Here is a 19080-nt window from a genome sequence, read left to right on the forward strand (position 1 = left end):
ATGTTTGTTTTATACACTGCTTTAGCACACTCTGCCAAACCGGATGTCCTAGCCGTGTCTGAATCCTAGCTTAGGAAGACCACCAAAAACTCTGAAATTTCCATCCCTATCTATAACATTTTCCGACAAGATAGAACTGCCAAAGGGGGCGGTGTTGCAATCTACTGCAGAGATAGCCTGCAGAGTTCTGTCTTTACTATCCAGGTCTGTGCCCTAACAATTCGAGCATCTACTTTTAAAAATTCACCTTTCCAGAAACAAGTCTCTCATCATTGGCGCTTGCTATAGACCACCCTTTGCCCCCAGCTGTGCCCTGGACACCATATGTGAATTGATTGCCCCCCATCTATCTTCAGAGCTTGTGCTGCTAGGTGACCTAAACTGGGACATGCTCAATACCCCGGCCATCCTAAAATCTAAGCTTGATGCCCTCAATCTCACACAAATGATCAATGAACTCGCCAGCTACAACCCCAAATCCGTAAACACGGGCACACTCATAGATATCATCCTAACAACTTGCCCTCCAAATACACCTCTGCTGTTTTCAACCAAGAAATCAGTAATCACTGCCTCATTGCCTGCATCCGTAATGGGTCAGCGGTCAAACGACCACCCCTCATCACTGTCAAATGCTCCCTAATACATTTCAGCGAGCAGGCCTTTCTATTCAACCTGGCCCAGGTATCATGGAAGGATATTGACCTCATCCTGTCAGTAGAGGATTCCTGGTTAATCTTTAAAAGTGCCTTCCTCACCATCTTCAATAAGCATGCCCCATTCAAAAAATATAGAACCAGGAACAGATATAGCCCTTGGTGCTCTCCAGACCTGACTGCCCTTGACCAGCACAAAAACATCCTGTGGCGTTCTGCATTAGCATTGAATAGCCGGTCGGTATACAGCTTTTCAGGGAAGTTAGGAACAAATATACACAGGCAGTTAGGGAAGCTAAGGCTAGCTTTTTCAAGTAGAAATTTGCATTGTGTATCACACATTCAAAAAAGTTCTGGGACACTGTAAAGTCCATGGAGAATAAGAGCACCTCCTCGCAGCTGCCCACTGCATTGAGGCTAGGAAACACTGTCACCACCGATAAATCCACTATAATTGAGATTTTCAATAAGCATTTTTCTACGGCTGGCTATGCTTTCCACCTGGCTACCCCTACCTCGATCAACAGCCCTCCAACCCCAACAGCAACTCGCCCAAGCCTCCCCATTTCTCCTTCACCCAAATCCAGATAGCTGATGTTCTGAAAGAGCTGCAAAATCTGGACCCCTACAAATCAGCCGGGCTAGACAATCTGGACCCTTTCTTTCTAAAATGATCTGCCTAAATTGTTGCCACCCCTATTACTAGCCTGTTCAACCTCTCTTTCGTGTCGTCTGAGATTCCCAAAGATTGGAAAGCAGCTGCGGTCATCCCCCTCTTCAAAGGGGGTGACACTCTTGACCCAAACTGCTACAGACCTATATCTATCCTACCATGCCTTTCTAAGGTCTTCGAAAGCCAAGTCAACAAACAGATTACCGACCATTTCGAATCTCACCATACCTTCTCTGCTATGCAATCTGGTTTCAGAGCTGGTCATGGGTGCACCTCAGCCACGCTCAAGGTCCTAAATGATATCTTAACCGCCATCGATAAGAAACATTACTGTGCAGCCGTATTCATTGATCTGGCCAAGGCTTTCGACTCTGTCAATCACCACATCCTCATCGGCAGACTCGACAGCCTTGGTTTCTCAAATGATTGCCTCGCCTGGTTCACCAACTACTTCTCTGATAGAGTTCAGTGTGTCAAATCGGAGGGTCTGCTGTCCGGACCTCTGGCAGTCTCTATGGGGGTGCCACAGGGTTCAATTCTTGGACCGACTCTCTTCTCTGTATACATCAATGAGGTCGCTCTTGCTGCTGGTGAGTCTCTGATCCACCTCTACGCAGACGACACCATTCTGTATACTTCTGGCCCTTCTTTGGACACTGTGTTAACAGTTATGGCCCGCTACCATAACCTGTGGACTCTCCCTCACTGCAGCCGAAGTGAGGAAAACATTTAAACGTATTAACCCTCGCAAGGCTGCAGGCCCAGACGGCATCCCCAGCCGCGTCCTCAGAGCATGCGCAGACCAGCTGGCTGGCGTTTTTACGGACATATTCAATCAATCCTTATCCCAGTCTGCTGTTCCCACATGCTTCAAGAGGGCCACCATTGTCCCTGTTCCCAAGAAAGCTAAGGTAACTGAGCTAAACGACTACCGTCGTAGCACTCAATTCCGTCATCATGAAGTGCTTTGAGAGACTAGTCAAGGACCATATCACCTCCACCCTGCCTGACACCCTAGACCCACTCCAATTTGCTTACCACCCAAATAGGTCCACAGACGATGCAATCTCAACCACACTGCACACTGCCCTAACCCATCTGGACAAGAGGAATACCTATGTGAGAATGCTGTTTAGCATTTGACACCGTAGTACCATCCAAACTAGTCATCAAGCTTGAGGTCTCGACCCCGCCCTGTGCAACTGGGTACTGGACTTCCTGACAGGCCGCCCCCAGGTGGTGAGGGTAGGTAAACATCTCCAGACCACTGAACCTCAACACTGGGACCCCACGGGGGTGCGTTCTGAGCCCTCTCCTGTACTCCCTGTTCACCCATGACTGCGTGGCCATGCACGCCTCCAACTAAATCATCACGTTTGCGGACGACACTACAGTGGTAGGCTTGATTACCAACAGGGAGGAGGTGAGGGCCCTCGGAGTGTGGTGTCAGGAAAGTCACCAAAAGAACTCACAAACTTCTACAGATGCACAATCGAGAGCATCCTGTCGGGCTGTATCACTGCCTGGTACGGCAACTGCTCCACCCACAACTGTAAGGCTCTCCAGAGGGTAGTGAGGTCTGCACAACGCATCACTGGGGGCAAACTACCTGCCCTCCAGGACACCTACACCACCCGATGTCACAGGAAGGCCATAAAGATCATCAAGGACAACAACCACCCAGTACAGGTGTATCAAAGCAGGGACCGAAAAACAGCTTCTATCTCAAGGCCATCAGACTGTTAAACAGCCATCACTAATATTGAGTGGCTGCTGCCAACACACTGACTCAACTCAAGCCACTTTAATAATGGGAATTGATGGAAATTGATGTAAAATATATCACTAGCCACTTTAAACAATGCTACTTAATATAATGTTTACATACCCTACATTACTCATCTCATATGTATATACTGTACTCGATACCATCTACTGCATCTTGCCTATGCCGTTCTGTACCATCACTCATTCATATATCTTTATGTACATATTCTTTATCCCTTTACACTTGTGTGTATAAAGTAGTAGTTTTGGAATTGTTAGGTTAGATTACTCGTTGGATATTACTGCATGGTCGGAACTAGAAGCACAAGCATTTCGCTACACTCGCATCAAGATCTCTTAACCATGTGTATGTGACAAATACATTTGATTTGATCTTACTGGTCACCCCCAAAGCCAATTCTTCCTTTGGCCGCCTTTCTTTCCAGTTCTCTGCTGCCAATTACTGGAACGAACTGCAAAAATCACTGAAGCTGGGGACTCATATCTCCCTCACTAGCTTTAAGCACCAGCTATCAGAGCAGCTCACAGATCACTGCACCTGTGCATAGCCCATCTGTAAATAGCCCATCCAATTACCTCATCCCCATACTGTATTTATTTATTTATCTTGCTCCTTTGCACCCCAGTATCCCTACTTGAACATTCATCTTCTGCACATCTACCATTCCAGTGTTTAATTGCTATATTGTAATTACTTTGCCACCATGGCCTATTTATTGCCTTACCTCCCTTATCCTACCTCATTTGCACATGCTATATATAAACCTTTTATACTGTATTATTGACTGTATGTTTGTTAATTCTATGAGTAACTCTGTGTTGTTGTATGTGTCGAATTGCTATGCTTTATCTTGGCCAGGTAGCAGTCTCAAATGAGAGCTTGTTCTCAACTAGCCTACCTGGTTAAATAAAGGTGAAATCAAATTAAAATAAAAAAGTGAATCTTTCAATCACCCAGTGGGTATATGCTCCTAAAAACCAATGAGGAGAGGCGGGTCTTTCAGCGTGTCAAGCGTCACAAATAGAACCAAGTTCTATTTCAGCGCCTGGCTACGCAGACGCTCGTTGACGCGTTCGAGCCGTGTGGGTGCAATGATTGATGTGCAATGTTACATGCTTACCACACCGCTCGCGTCATGTGCGTTGCAAAATAAATGTACACATACATGTTATTCAATCATTGCACCCACACTGCTCGCATGCGTCAAAGAGCATCTGCGTAGCCAGGCCCTAAAATAAAACTTGGTTCTATTTGTGACGCTTGATGCGCTGCAAGTCCCGTCTCTCCCATCTCCTCATTGGTCTTTAGGAGCATATGCCCACGTGGGTGATTGAAAGATGAATTGAGGTCCACACTCCAGTCCAATTGGTGGTGGTAATGCACCTTAAAGTTGGTTGCCAGCCGCCATATAACAATCAAAGAAGAAGAAGAAGGCTGAAGGAGGAGAGATTACTAGAAATGAACTCGTTTTACCATTTCATCTGTGGATTAATTGGACGCACGCACGCGAGCGGTGTGGTCAGCATGTTAGGAGTCGCTTTTCTTTTATGTCGGAAAACACAACTCCTATTTGGTTTACTTAAGGCGCGATCTGTGATTGATACATCCATTTTTTACCTTTAAATTAATGACATACAGCCTTTTGAGTCTTGAAGAATATAACTTCTAAATCTCTCATGAGCTTAGTTCAATAGTTGTACCCCATCAGAACCCAAAATATAAGCTTGTTTTACGCCATTGTTTATAAATAATGCATTTGTAAACAAACACTGTACATACTAAAAACATGGTTAAAACTATAATTTGTATCTCATGGATGGTCAGTCATGTATCTATAGCTGTGTTGGAGAGTGTTTACTGAATTTGAAAGTGTTTACATTTCTCCAGCCTCATCCCTCAGCTGTTTCCCGAAACAGTGGCATGTTGACTGCTTTGTTGTTTTTTGAGCTGCAGATTTCCCTTTTAAAGCAGTTTAACTTATATTTTTCATAAACTTAAATGGTGTGTTAATCAAGTGTCCCCCCCTCCCCCTGTATCTCCCCCAGGCTCGCCTGGATGCTCTGACTGAGGTGGACGACTGCGGCCAGGTGACCATTAAGTGCAGTCAGGACTACTTCTCCTTGGACTGTGGCATCACAGCCTATGAGCTCAGCGACTATAGCCCCAGTGAGGACCAGGAGGGTACCAGCGGATTGGGCCAGGGGCAGGAGCCCTGCTGTAGATACACCAGTCTAAAGAGCGACTTACCAGAGCTCATCCAGAGTGTGGACCTGCTGACCATCACAGCCAAGCAGAGCCAGAACCAGGGGGCCATCTCAGAGCAGGAAGAGGATGAGCCAGGTACCCCTATAGAGAAACACAGAGACAAGCCCTCCAGCGCAGGGGAGGAGAACAACCCTGCACCTAGAGCCAAAATGCACTGCGACACGCCCCAGAGCGAGAGCACTCCACTCTCCAAGCAGCCCTTTCAGGGCAGCGTGAGTAACGAGGTGTCCCCCACTCAGCCTGTCCTGCCTAAGAAGCCCATTTATCTGGAGGGAGAGGCTGAGTCCAGCCTCAGCCCACGGAGATCCACCCTGCCTCCCTCTCTTCAATTCCAGGCAGACCTGAGCCAGAGCACTCCCTCTCTCCTGGACCTTCCCGACCGCTCCAAGTTCTGGCTGGAGCTGAATGCTGTGTGCCCCAGCAACGCCTCCCAGTCCTTTGACAGCCTGCAGTTCATGAACAGCATGAACCTGCAGGCCAGCAGACAAAGAGAGGCTGGAGGTTACCAGAGACAAGGAAGCCCTGTTGGCGCTCACATCCCCCTACAGAGGAGCTCCTCAGAGGTAGAACAGGGAGGCCACTTCCCCCATGACCTCTCCTCCATCCCCACCCTCTTCTCAGGCAACAATGGATGCAGCAGGGACCTGAAGGATCCACAGACAGGCAGAGACACAGACAGATCCCTACCCTCTCCTATGAGAGAGCCCTCAGACCACGAGTCCCACGATGAGGCCACAAGCAAGGACTTCCGCCCTCCCACCAAGGAAGCCGTCTGGATCATCCAGCCCCAGTGCCCCCACCTCCACCACCCAGCCCCAGTGGGGACCAGCCCTAACCCCTGCAAGGAGCACTGGTTCAGGTCAGATGAGTTCCTGGCTCTGCCCGCCAAGCTAAAGAAGACAGAGATGCTGGCTATGAAGCTGGAGACCCTGGCCCAGAGACCTGGCCACCAGGGACACCATGAGTCGATTCAGGATGTAGACGACTGGGAGCTAACCGAGGTCAATTCAGACTGGGAAAGCGAGGGCCTGGGCAGCCCCCAACCCCCTTTGGGCTTCGACCCCCTCCAACCCCCCTACAAGAGGCCTTTCCACGTGGGGATGGGGCACTTCTCGCCCACCTTGTCCAGCGACATGACTCCATCCCTGGATGAGAGCATCGAGTCGGCCCCCCTCAGTGACCTGCTGTCTGAGGACGAGGCCTGGAGCTCCAGGGAGAGTAGGAAGAGAGACAACAACAGGGGCTGGAGCTCCGGGGAGACCAGAGTGAGAGACACCAACAGGTCTCTAGCCCTGCATCCCACCACCACCACTACCATGGCCCCCCACATAGAGACACAGTGTAAACCTTTCATCCAACAGCTACTGGATGACATCCAGCACCACGACAACCACCCAGACATATGGGGCAAGATAGAGGTAATGAGAGCATCAGCCTCTGACTCATACACTTTTACTATGATGTTGTTGTTGTTTCAAGCATTGGTTATTCCAGGATCTAAAATGTACAGTAGATGGACTTAGGGCTGTGACTGTTATGGATCTTTCAAGGATGGTAATTGGCCAGCTAAATGACCACGATCACCGTAATAACCGTTGGAATATCTCCTTACTGCATGGGCTGGAATTGACATAGAATGAATAGAACAGGCGTCCCCATTCAAGTCAATGATGGTATAATGGGTGGACTGTAGAGATGGGGGTTTGAAGTCATTTCACTATACACATTAGTATCATTCATTTTAGTCTGACGTCCAGATATTCTAAACGCATGTTGTTGAAACACGTTTTTTCCACCTGTGCACATTTCTGTGCGAGGGAGAGGCTGGCACTCTATTGTTGCAATTGTGGAGGTGCCAGTGAGATTGGTGCAAGCAGATGGGAGGCAGAGAGCGAGATGCTACTTGGCTATAGCCAAGACTAGCTAACTTCCAAGCAGCAGCCACAATGTTATTTATCATCCCATATAACAGTTCCTGCCTTGACTGGGGTAGCCTAAAGAAACTAGCTAGCCAGCTATAGCTAGCTAGGCTAATTAAGACCACATTTTACGCTTTCTCCCCAACCCAATTCAGATAAAACAACAGCCTGCCTGTCAGTTGCTCGTTATGGCCTACTCCTTCTCATTTTGCTAACTTTTAATTCCTCTCACTACACTATTGAGCTTCTTTGCAGCTTTGATTGGCCAAAATAAATAACAAGCTACACACGTGAAGGCTAACACTCTTTTTTTCTGGGGCGCATTTTATGGACACAACTACATAGACATTTTTGGTTTTATTACATTTATCATTTGAAATCCTTGCTATCTTTGTATGGAACAATGTCACATGGACATTTTAGTTTTAGGTTTTATTTATTCACACCAGAGGAAAGAGGTGAAAGACAAAACAGTAAAGATGAAAAAAAACAGGTAAAAATGATGTGTAGGTAAGGTTGGAAGCCTAAAAGGGTTTATATGAAAACCACACCACAAATAGGAGTACAAAAAATACATGTTTGTTCAATCAGTTAAACAAAGCATATTCATTCTAATTGCACATGATTTACTCAGTATGCAAGAAAAAACGTGTGTGTGTGTGTGTGTGTGTGTGTGAGTGTGAGAGAGAGAGTTAGGCAACATGGAGGGGATTATTGGGTAGTTAGGTTCATCAGGCTGACCCCCAGATTTTCGCTTGATGTTTTAGACTGAAGTTATTGAGGTATGATGATGTTTTGGCAATGTGATGATAAGAATTCCAGAGTATGGTACTTCTATATCTGATAGAGAATTGACTATGTGAGGTCTGGCAGTGGGGAGGGTGAAGGTTTTCACAGTGTCTTGTGTTATATAGAAGGATTTCAGAATTAACCTGGAAGAATCCATTGAAGTGTTTAGATAAACTGTCTGGGAGGTGAATATTTGTAGAAGAAAGTGCATTAATGTTCTAAATAGACAAGATATTGAGTTTCTTACGCAAAGGTGCAGATGGAGATAGGTAATTAGAGGAGCTGGCTAGACACGTTTATTTTGTATGATGAGTAATTTGTGTAGGTAGGAGGCATATGTACTGGCCCAGACAATATTACAGTAAATGAGATAATATATATAAATTAAGCTATAGTATAGAGTTAGGAAGCAAGCCTGATGAACCAAACCACTGATCTTTCTGATGATGCCGAAATATTTCATCACTTTTCTGCAGACAAATGTAATATGATATTTCCAGGACAACTTTTCAGCAACTCCAACTCCTAGGAATCAAGTGATATGACTTGTAACATTTAATTTCCACCAATTGAGATTCTGGCACAAAAAAGGACAATATTTCTTATGATTACTAGTGAACACAATAAAGTTGGATTTTATAACATTTGTTTATCTGGAACCATTCATAAAATGTGACAATACCCGAGTTGGCTTCAATAATTAGAGAATCTACATTCTTGTGTGATAAAATCAAATTGGTATCATCAGCAAAGAGAATGGGAAGTCCGGTAGAAGACACAGCAGCAAGGTCATTGATATAGATTAGTATGGTATGGTAGAAGACACAGCAGCAAGGTCATTGATATAGATTAGTATGGTATGGTAGAAGACACAGCAGTATGGTCATTGATATAGATTAGTATGGTATGGTTGAAGACACAGCAGCAGGGTCATTGATATAGATTAGTATGGTATTGTAGAAGACACAGCAGCAAGGTCCTTGATATAGATTAGTATGGTAGAAGACATATCAGCAAGGTCATTGATATAGATTAGTATGGTAGAAGACACAGCAGCAAGGTCATTGATATAGATTAGTATGGTAGAAGACATAGCAGCAAGGTCATTGATATAGATTAGTATGGTATGTTAGAAGACATATCAGCAAGGTCATTGATATAGATTAGTATGGTAGAAGACAGAGCAGCAAGTTCATTGATATAGAAGACACAGCAGCAAGGTCATTGATATAGATTAGTATGGTATGGTAGAAGACACAGCAGCAAGGTCATTGATATAGATTAGTATGGTATGGTAGAAGACACAGCAGCAAGGTCATTGATATAGATTAGTATGGTAGAAGACACAGCAGCAAGGTCATTGATATAGATTAGTATGGTATGGTAGAAGACACAGCAGCAATGTCATTGATATACCTTAAGATGGTATAGTAGAAGACACAGCAGTATGGTCATTGATATAGATTGGTATGGTATGGTAGAAGACACAGCAGTATGGTCATTGATATAGATTAGTATATCAGCAACGTCATTCATATAGATTAGTTTGGCATGGTAGAAGAAACAGCAGTATGGTCATTGATATAGATTAGTATGGTATGGTAGAAGACACCGCAGCAAGGTCATTGATATAGATTAGTATGGTAGAAGAAACAGCAGCAGGGTCATTGATATAGATTAGTATGGTATGGTAGAAGACACCGCAGCAAGGTCCTTGATATAGATTAGTATGGTAGAGGACATAGCAGCAAGGTCATTGATATAGATTAGTATGGTAGAAGACACAGCAGCAAGGTCATTGATATAGATTAGTATGGTATGGTAGAAGACATATCAGCAAGGTCATTGATATAGATTAGTATGGTATGGTAGAAGACATATCAGCAAGGTCATTGATATAGAAGACACAGCAGCAAGGTCATTGAAATAGATTAGTATGGTATGGTAGAAGACATAGCAGCAAGGTCATTGATATAGATTAGTATATCAGCAACGTCATTGATATAGACTAGTATGGTATGGTAGAAGAAACAGCAGCAGGGTCATTGATATAGATTAGTATGGTATGGAAGAAGACACAGCAGCAAGGTCATTGATTTAGAGTAGTATGGTATGGTAGAAGAAACAGCAGCAGGGTCATTGATATAGATTAGTATGGTATGGTAGAAGACATAGCAGCAAGGTCATTGATATAGATTAGTATATCAGCAACGTCATTGATATAGATTAGTATGGTATGGTAGAAGACGCAGCAGCAAGGTCATTGATATAGATTAGTATGGTATGGTAGAAGACACAGCAGCAAGGTCATTCATATAGATTAGTATGGTATGGTAGAAGACACAGTAGCAAGGTCATTGATATAGATTAGTATGGTATGGTAGGAGACACAGCAGCAAGGTCATTGATATACCTTAAGATGGTATAGTAGAAGACACAGCAGTATGGTCATTGATATAGATTAGTATGGTATGGTAGAAGACACAGCAGTATGGTCATTGATATAGATTAGTATGGTATGGTAGAAGACACAGCAGCAAGGTCATTGATATAGATTAATATGGTATGGTAGAAGACACAGCAGCAAAGGCATTGAGATAGATTAGTATATTAGCAACGTCATTGATATAGATTAGTATGGTATGGTAGAAGACACAGCAGCAAGGTCATTGATATAGATTAGTACGGTATTGTAAAAGACACAGCAGCAAGGTCATTGATATAGATTAGTATGGTACGGTAGAAGACATAGCAGCAAGGTCATTGATATAGATTAGTATGGTATGGTAGAAGACGCAGCAGCAAGGTCAATGATATAGATTAGTATGGTAGAAGACACAGCAGCAAGGTCATTGATATACCTTAAGATGATATAGTAGAAGACACAGCAACAAGTTCATTGATATAGATTAGTATGGTATGGTAGAAGACACAGCAGCAAGGTCATTGATATAGATAAGTACGGTATTGTAAAAGACACAGCAGCAAGGTCATTGATATAGATTAGTATGGTAGAAGACACAGCAGCAAGGTCATTGATATAGATTAGTATGGTATGGTAGAAGACACAGCAGCAAGGTCATTGATATAGATTAGTACGGTATTGTAAAAGACACAGCAGCAAGGTCATTGATATAGATTAGTATGGTACGGTAGAAGACATAGCAGCAAGGTCATTGATATAGATTAGTATGGTATGGTAGAAGACGCAGCAGCAAGGTCAATGATATAGATTAGTATGGTAGAAGACACAGCAGCAAGGTCATTGATATACCTTAAGATGATATAGTAGAAGACACAGCAACAAGTTTATTGATATAGATTAGTATGGTATGGTAGAAGACACAGCAGCAAGGTCATTGATATAGATAAGTACGGTATTGTAAAAGACACAGCAGCAAGGTCATTGATATAGATTAGTATGGTAGAAGACACAGCAGCAAGGTCATTGATATAGATTAGTATGGTATGGTAGAAGACACAGCAGCAAGGTCATTGATATAGATTAGTATGGTAGAAGACACAGCAGCAAGTTCATTGATATAGATTAGTATGGTAGAAGACACAGCAGCAAAGGCATTGAGATAGATTAGTATATCAGCAACGTCATTGATATAGATTAGTATGGTATGGTAGAAGACACAGCAGCAAGGTCATTGATATAGATTAGTACGGTATTGTAAAAGACACAGCAGCAAGGTCATTGATATAGATTAGTATGGTACGGTAGAAGACATAGCAGCAAGGTCATTGATATAGATTAGAATGGTATGGTAGAAGACGCAGCAGCAAGGTCAATGATATAGATTAGTATGGTAGAAGACACAGCAGCAAGGTCATTGATATACCTTAAGATGATATAGTAGAAGACACAGCAGTATGGTCATTGATATAGATTAGTATGGTATGGTAGAAGACACAGCAGTATGGTCATTGATATAGATTAGTATGGTATGGTAGAAGACACAGCAGCAAGGTCATTGATATAGATTAATATGGTATGGTAGAAGACACAGCAGCAAAGGCATTGAGATAGATTAGTATATTAGCAACGTCATTGATATAGATTAGTATGGTATGGTAGAAGACACAGCAGCAAGGTCATTGATATAGATTAGTACGGTATTGTAAAAGACACAGCAGCAAGGTCATTGATATAGGTTAGTATGGTACGGTAGAAGACATAGCAGCAAGGTCATTGATATAGATTAGAATGGTATGGTAGAAGACGCAGCAGCAAGGTCAATGATATAGATTAGTATGGTAGAAGACACAGCAGCAAGGTCATTGATATACCTTAAGATGATATAGTAGAAGACACAGCAACAAGTTCATTGATATAGATTAGTATGGTATGGTAGAAGACACAGCAGCAAGGTCATTGATATAGATAAGTACGGTATTGTAAAAGACACAGCAGCAAGGTCATTGATATAGATTAGTATGGTAGAAGACACAGCAGCAAGGTCATTGATATAGATTAGTATGGTATGGTAGAAGACACAGCAGCAAGGTCATTGATATACGTTAAGATTATATAGTAGAAGACACAGCAGCAAGTTCATTGATATAGATTAGTATGGTATGGTAGAAGACACAGCAGCAAGGTCATTGATATAGATTAGTATGGTAGAAGACACAGCAGCAAGGTCATTGATATAGATTAGCATGGTATGGTAGAAGACGCAGCAAGGTCATTGATATAGATTATTATGGTATGGTAGAAAACACAGCAGCAAAGTCAGTGATATAGATTAGTATGGTATGGTAGAAGACATAGAAGCAAGGTCATTGATATAGATTAGTATGGTATGGTAGAAGACACAGCAGTATGGTCATTGATATAGATTAGTATGGTATGGTAGAAAACACAGCAGCAAAGTCAGTGATATAGATTAGTATGGTATGGTAGAAGACATAGAAGCAAGGTCATTGATATAGATTAGTATGGTATGTTAGAAGACACAGTAGCAAGGTCATTGATATAGATTAGTATGGTAGAAAACACAGCAGCAAGGTCATGATATAGATTAGTATGATAGAAAACACAGCAGCAAAGTCATTGATATAGATTAGTATGGTATGGTAGAAGACAAAGCAGCAAGGTCATTGATATAGATTAGTATGGTAGAAGACAAAGCAGCAAGGTCATTGATATAGATTAGTATGGTAGAAGACAAAGCAGCAAAGTCATTGATATAGATTAGTATGGTAGAAAACACAGCAAGTTCATTGATATAGAAGACACAGATACAAGGTATTTGATATAGATTAGTATGGTATGGTAGAAGACATAGCAGCAAGGTCATTGATATAGATTAGTATATCAGCAACGTCATTGATATAGATTAGTAAGGTATTGTAGAAGACACAGCAGCAAGGTCATTGATATAGATTGGCATGGTATGGTTGTTGACACAGCATCAATGCCATTGATTTAGATTAGTATGGTATGGTAGAAGACATAGCAGCAAGGTCATTGATATAGATAGTATGGTATGGTAGAAGACACTAAACTATATCAATGACCTTGCTGCTGTATGGTATGGTAGAAGACACAGCAGCAAGGGCATTGTTATAGATTAGTAGGGTAGAAGACACAGCAGCAAGGTCATTGATATAGATTAGTATGGTATGGTAGAAGACACAGCAGTATGGTCATTGATATAGATTCGTATGGTATGGTAGAAGACATAGAATCAAGGTCATTGATATAGATTAGTATGGTATGGTAGAAGACACAGCAGTATGGTCATTGATATAGATTAGTATGGTTTGGTAGAAGACACAGCAGCAAGGTCATTGATATAGATTAGTATGGTATGGTAGAAGACACAGTAGCAAGGTCATTGATATAGATTAGTATGGTAGAAAACACAGCAGCAAGGTCATGATATAGATTAGTATGATAGAAAACACAGCAGCAAAGTCATTTATATAGATTAGTATGGTAGAAGACAAAGCAGCAAGGTCATTGATATAGATTAGTATGGTAGAAGACAAAGCAGCAAGGTCATTGATATAGATTAGTATGGTAGAAGACAAAGCAGCAAAGTCATTGATATAGATTAGTATGGTAGAAAACACAGCAAGTTCATTGATATAGAAGACACAGATACAAGGTCATTGATATAGATTAGTATGGTATGGTAGAAGACATAGCAGCAAGGTCATTGATATAGATTAGTATGGTATGGTAGAAGACACAGCAGCAAGGTCAATGATATAGATTGGCATGGTATGGTGGTTGACACAGCATCAATGTCATAGATTTAGATTAGTATGGTATGGTAGAAGACACAGCAGCAAGGTCATTGATATACGTTAAGATGATATAGTAGAAGACACAGCAGCAAGGTCATTGATATAGATTAGTATGGTATGGTAGAAGACACAGCAGCAAGGTCATTGATATAGATTAGTATGGTAGAAGACACAGCAGCAAGGTCATTGATATAGATTAGTATGGTAGAAGACACAGCAGCAAGGTCATTGATATAGATTAGTATGGTATGGTAGAAGACACAGCAGCAAGGTCATTGATATAGATTATTATGGTATGGTAGAAGACACAGCAGCAAAGTCAGTGATATAGATTAGTATGGTATGGTAGAAGACATAGAAGCAAGGTCATTGATATAGATTAGTATGGTATGGTAGAAGACACAGCAGTATGGTCATTGATATAGATTAGTATGGTATGGTAGAAGACACAGCAGCAAGGTCATTGATATAGATTAGTATGGTATGGTAGAAGACACAGTAGCAAGGTCATTGATATAGATTAGTATGGTAGAAAACACAGCAGCAAGGTCATGATATAGATTAGTATGATAGAAAACACAGCAGCAAAGTCATTGATATAGATTAGTATGGTATGGTAGAAGACAAAGCAGCAAGGTCATTGATATAGATTAGTATGGTATGGTAGAAGACAAAGCAGCAAGGTCATTGATATAGATTAGTATGGTAGAAGACAAAGCAGCAAGGTCATTGATATAGATTAGTATGGTAGAAGACAAAGCAGCAAAGTCATTGATATAGATTAGTATGGTAGAAAACACAGCAAGTTCATTGATATAGAAGACACAGATACAAGGTCATTGATATAGATTAGTATGGTATGGTAGAAGACATAGCAGCAAGGTCATTGATATAGATTAGTATATCAGCAACGTCATTGATATAGATTAGTAAGGTATTGTAGAAGACACAGCAGCAAGGTCATTGATATAGATTGGCATGGTATGGTGGTTGACACAGCATCAATGCCATTGATTTAGATTAGTATGGTATGGTAGAAGACATAGCAGCAAGGTCATTGATATAGATAGTATGGTATGGTAGAAGACACTAAACTATATCAATGACCTTGCTGCTGTATGGTATGGTAGAAGACACAGCAGCAAGGGCATTGTTATAGATTAGTAGGGTAGAAGACACAGCAGCAAGGTCATTGATATAGATTAGTATGGTATGGTAGAAGACACAGCAGTATGGTCATTGATATAGATTCGTATGGTAGAAGACATAGAAGCAAGGTCATTGATATAGATTAGTATGGTATGGTAGAAGACACAGCAGTATGGTCATTGATATAGATTAGTATGGTATGGTAGAAGACACAGCAGCAAGGTCATTGAAATAGATTAGTATGGTATTGTAGAAGACACAGTAGCAAGGTCATTGATATAGATTAGTATGGTAGAAAACACAGCAAGTTCATTGATATAGAAGACACAGATACAAGGTCATTGATATAGATTAGTATGGTATGGTAGAAGACATAGCAGCAAGGTCATTGATATAGATTAGTATATCAGCAACGTCATTGATATAGATTAGTAAGGTATTGTAGAAGACACAGCAGCAAGGTCATTGATATAGATTGGCATGGTATGGTGGTTGACACAGCATCAATGTCATAGATTTAGATTAGTATGGTATGGTAGAAGACATAGCAGCAAGGTCATTGATATAGATAGTATGGTATGGTAGAAGACACTAAACTATATCAATGACCTTGCTGCTGTATGGCATGGTAGAAGACACAGCAGTATGGTCATTGATATAGATTCGTATGGTATGGTAGAAGACATAGCAGCAAGGTCATTGATATAGATTAGTATGGTATGGTAGAAGACACAGCAATATGGTCATTGATATAGATTAGTATGGTATTGTAGAAGACAGCAGCAAGGTCATTGATATAGATTAGTATGGTATGGTAGAAGACACAGCAATATGGTCATTGATATAGATTAGTATGGTATTGTAGAAGAAACAGCAGCAGGGTCATTGATATAGATTAGTATGGTATGGTAGAAGACATAGCAGCAAGGTCATTGATATAGATAGTATGGTATGGTATGGTAGAAGACACTAAACTATATCAATGACCTTGCTGCTGTATGGTATGGTAGAAGACACAGCAGCAAGGGCATTGTTATAGATTAGTAGGGTAGAAGACACAGCAGCAAGGTCATTGATATAGATTAGTATGGTATGGTAGAAGACACAGCAGTATGGTCATTGATATAGATTCGTATGGTATGGTAGAAGACATAGAAGCAAGGTCATTGATATAGTTTAGTATGGTATGGTAGAAGACACAGCAGTATGGTCATTGATATAGATTAGTATGGTATGGTAGAAGACACAGCAGCAAGGTCATTGATATAGATTAGTATGGTATGGTAGAAGACACAGTAGCAAGGTCATTGATATAGATTAGTATGGTAGAAAACACAGCAGCAAGGTCATGATATAGATTAGTATGGTAGAAGACAAAGCAGCAAGGTCATTGATATAGATTAGTATGGTAGAAGACAATGCAGCAAGGTCATTGATATAGATTAGTATGGTAGAAGACAAAGCAGCAAAGTCATTGATATAGATTAGTATGGTTGAAAAAACAGCAAGTTCATTGATATAGAAGACACAGATACAAGGTCATTGATATAGATTAGTATGGTATGGTAGAAGACATAGCAGCAAGGTCATTGATATAGATTAGTATATCAGCAAGGTCATTGATATAGATTAGTATGGTAGAAGACAAAGCAGCAAAGTCATTGATATAGATTAGTATGGTAGACAACACAGCAAGTTCATTGATATAGAAGACACAGATACAAGGTCATTGATATAGATTAGTATGGTATGGTAGAAGACACAGCAGCAAGGTCATTGATATAGATTAGTATATCAGCAACGTCATTGATATAGATTAGTAAGGTATTGTAGAAGACACAGCAGCAAGGTCATTGATATAGATTGGCATGGTATGGTGGTTGACACAGCATCAATGTCATAGATTTAGATTAGTATGGTATGGTAGAAGACATAGCAGCAAGGTCATTGATATAGATAGTATGGTATGGTAGAAGACACTAAACTATATCAATGACCTTGCTGCTGTATGGCATGGTAGAAGACACAGCAGTATGGTCATTGATATAGATTCGTATGGTATGGTAGAAGACAGCAGCAAGGTCATTGATATAGATTAGTATGGTGTGGTAGAAGACACAGCAATATGGTCATTGATATAGATTAGTATGGTATTGTAGAAGACAGCAGAAAGGTCATTGATATAGATTAGTATGGTATGGTAGAAGAAACAGCAATATGGTCATTGATATAGATTAGTATGGTATTGTAGAAGAAACAGCAGCAGGGTCATTGATATAGATTAGTATGGTATGGTAGAAGACACAGCAGCAAGGTCATTGATATAGATTAGTATGGTATTGTAGAAGACAGCAGCAAGGTCATTGATATAGAAGACACAGCAGCACGGTCATTGATAGAGATTGGTATGGTATGGTAGAAGACACAGCAGCAAATTCATTGATATAGGTTAGTATTGTATGTTAGAAGACATAGCAGCAAGGTCATTGATATAGATTAGTATGTCAGCAACGTCATTGATATAGATTAGTATGGTATGGTAGAAGACATAGCAGCAAGGTCATTGATATAGATTAGTATATCAGCAACGTCATTGATATAGATTAGTATGGTATTGTAGAAGACACAGCAGCAAGGTCATTGATATAGATTAGTATGGTATGGTGGTTGACACAGCATCAATGTCATAGATTTAGATTAGTATGGTAGAAGACACAGCAGCAAGGTCATTGATATAGATTAGTATGGTATGGTAGAAGACACAGCAGCAAGGTCCTTGATATAGATTAGTATGGTATGGTAGAAGACACAGCAGCAAGGTCATTGATATAGATTAGTATGGTAGAAGACACAGCAGCAAGGTCATTGATATAGATTAGTATGGTATGGTAGAAGACACAGCAGCAAGGTCATTGATATAGTTTAGTATGGTAGAAGACACAGCAGCAAGGTCCTTGATATAGATTAGTATGGTATGGTAGAAGACACAGCAGCAAGGTCATTGATATAGATTAGTATGGTAGAAGACACAGCAGCAAGGTCCTTGATATAGATTAGTATGGTAGAGGACATAGCAGCAAGGTCATTGATATAGATTAGTATAGTAGAAGACACAGCAGCAAGGTCATTGATATAGATTAGTATGGTAGAAGAAACAGCAGCAGGGTAATTTATATAAATTAGTATGGTATGGTAGAAGACACAGCAGCAAGGTCATTGATATAGAAGACACAGCAGTATGGTCATTGATATAGATTAGTATGGTAGAGGACATAGCAGCAAGGTCATTGATATAGATTAGTATAGTAGAAGACACAGCAGCAAGGTCATTGATATAGATTAGTATGGTATGATAGAAGAAACAGCAGCAGGGTAATTTATATAGATTAGTAGGTTAGAGGACATAGCAGCAAGGTCATTGATATAGATTAGTATAGTAGAAGACACAGCAGCAAGGTCATTGATATAGATTAGTATGGTATGGTAGAAGAAACAGCAGCAGGGTAATTTATATAAATTAGTATGGTATGGTAGAAGACACAGCAGCAAGGTCATTGATATAGATTAGTATGGTAT

At 41.1% G+C, this 19080-nt stretch overlaps 1 protein-coding gene across 1 annotated transcript in view; it reads left to right on the forward strand.

Moving 5' to 3' along the window:
- The window catches only part of LOC110505775 (A-kinase anchor protein 6), a 234487-nt gene that overhangs the window by 64104 nt on the left and 151303 nt on the right, over nucleotides 1–19080 (forward strand). The window contains exon 4 of the mRNA XM_090221110.1: nucleotides 5164–6801. Within this exon, the coding sequence (XP_090077236.1) occupies nucleotides 5164–6801 (1638 nt within the window). The remainder of the gene's footprint in view (nucleotides 1–5163; nucleotides 6802–19080) is intronic.

Source organism: Oncorhynchus mykiss, chromosome 25 (assembly GCF_057628025.1).
Source record: "Oncorhynchus mykiss isolate SJ-2025 chromosome 25, ASM5762802v1, whole genome shotgun sequence".
NCBI classification, from domain to species: Eukaryota; Metazoa; Chordata; class Actinopteri; order Salmoniformes; family Salmonidae; genus Oncorhynchus; species Oncorhynchus mykiss.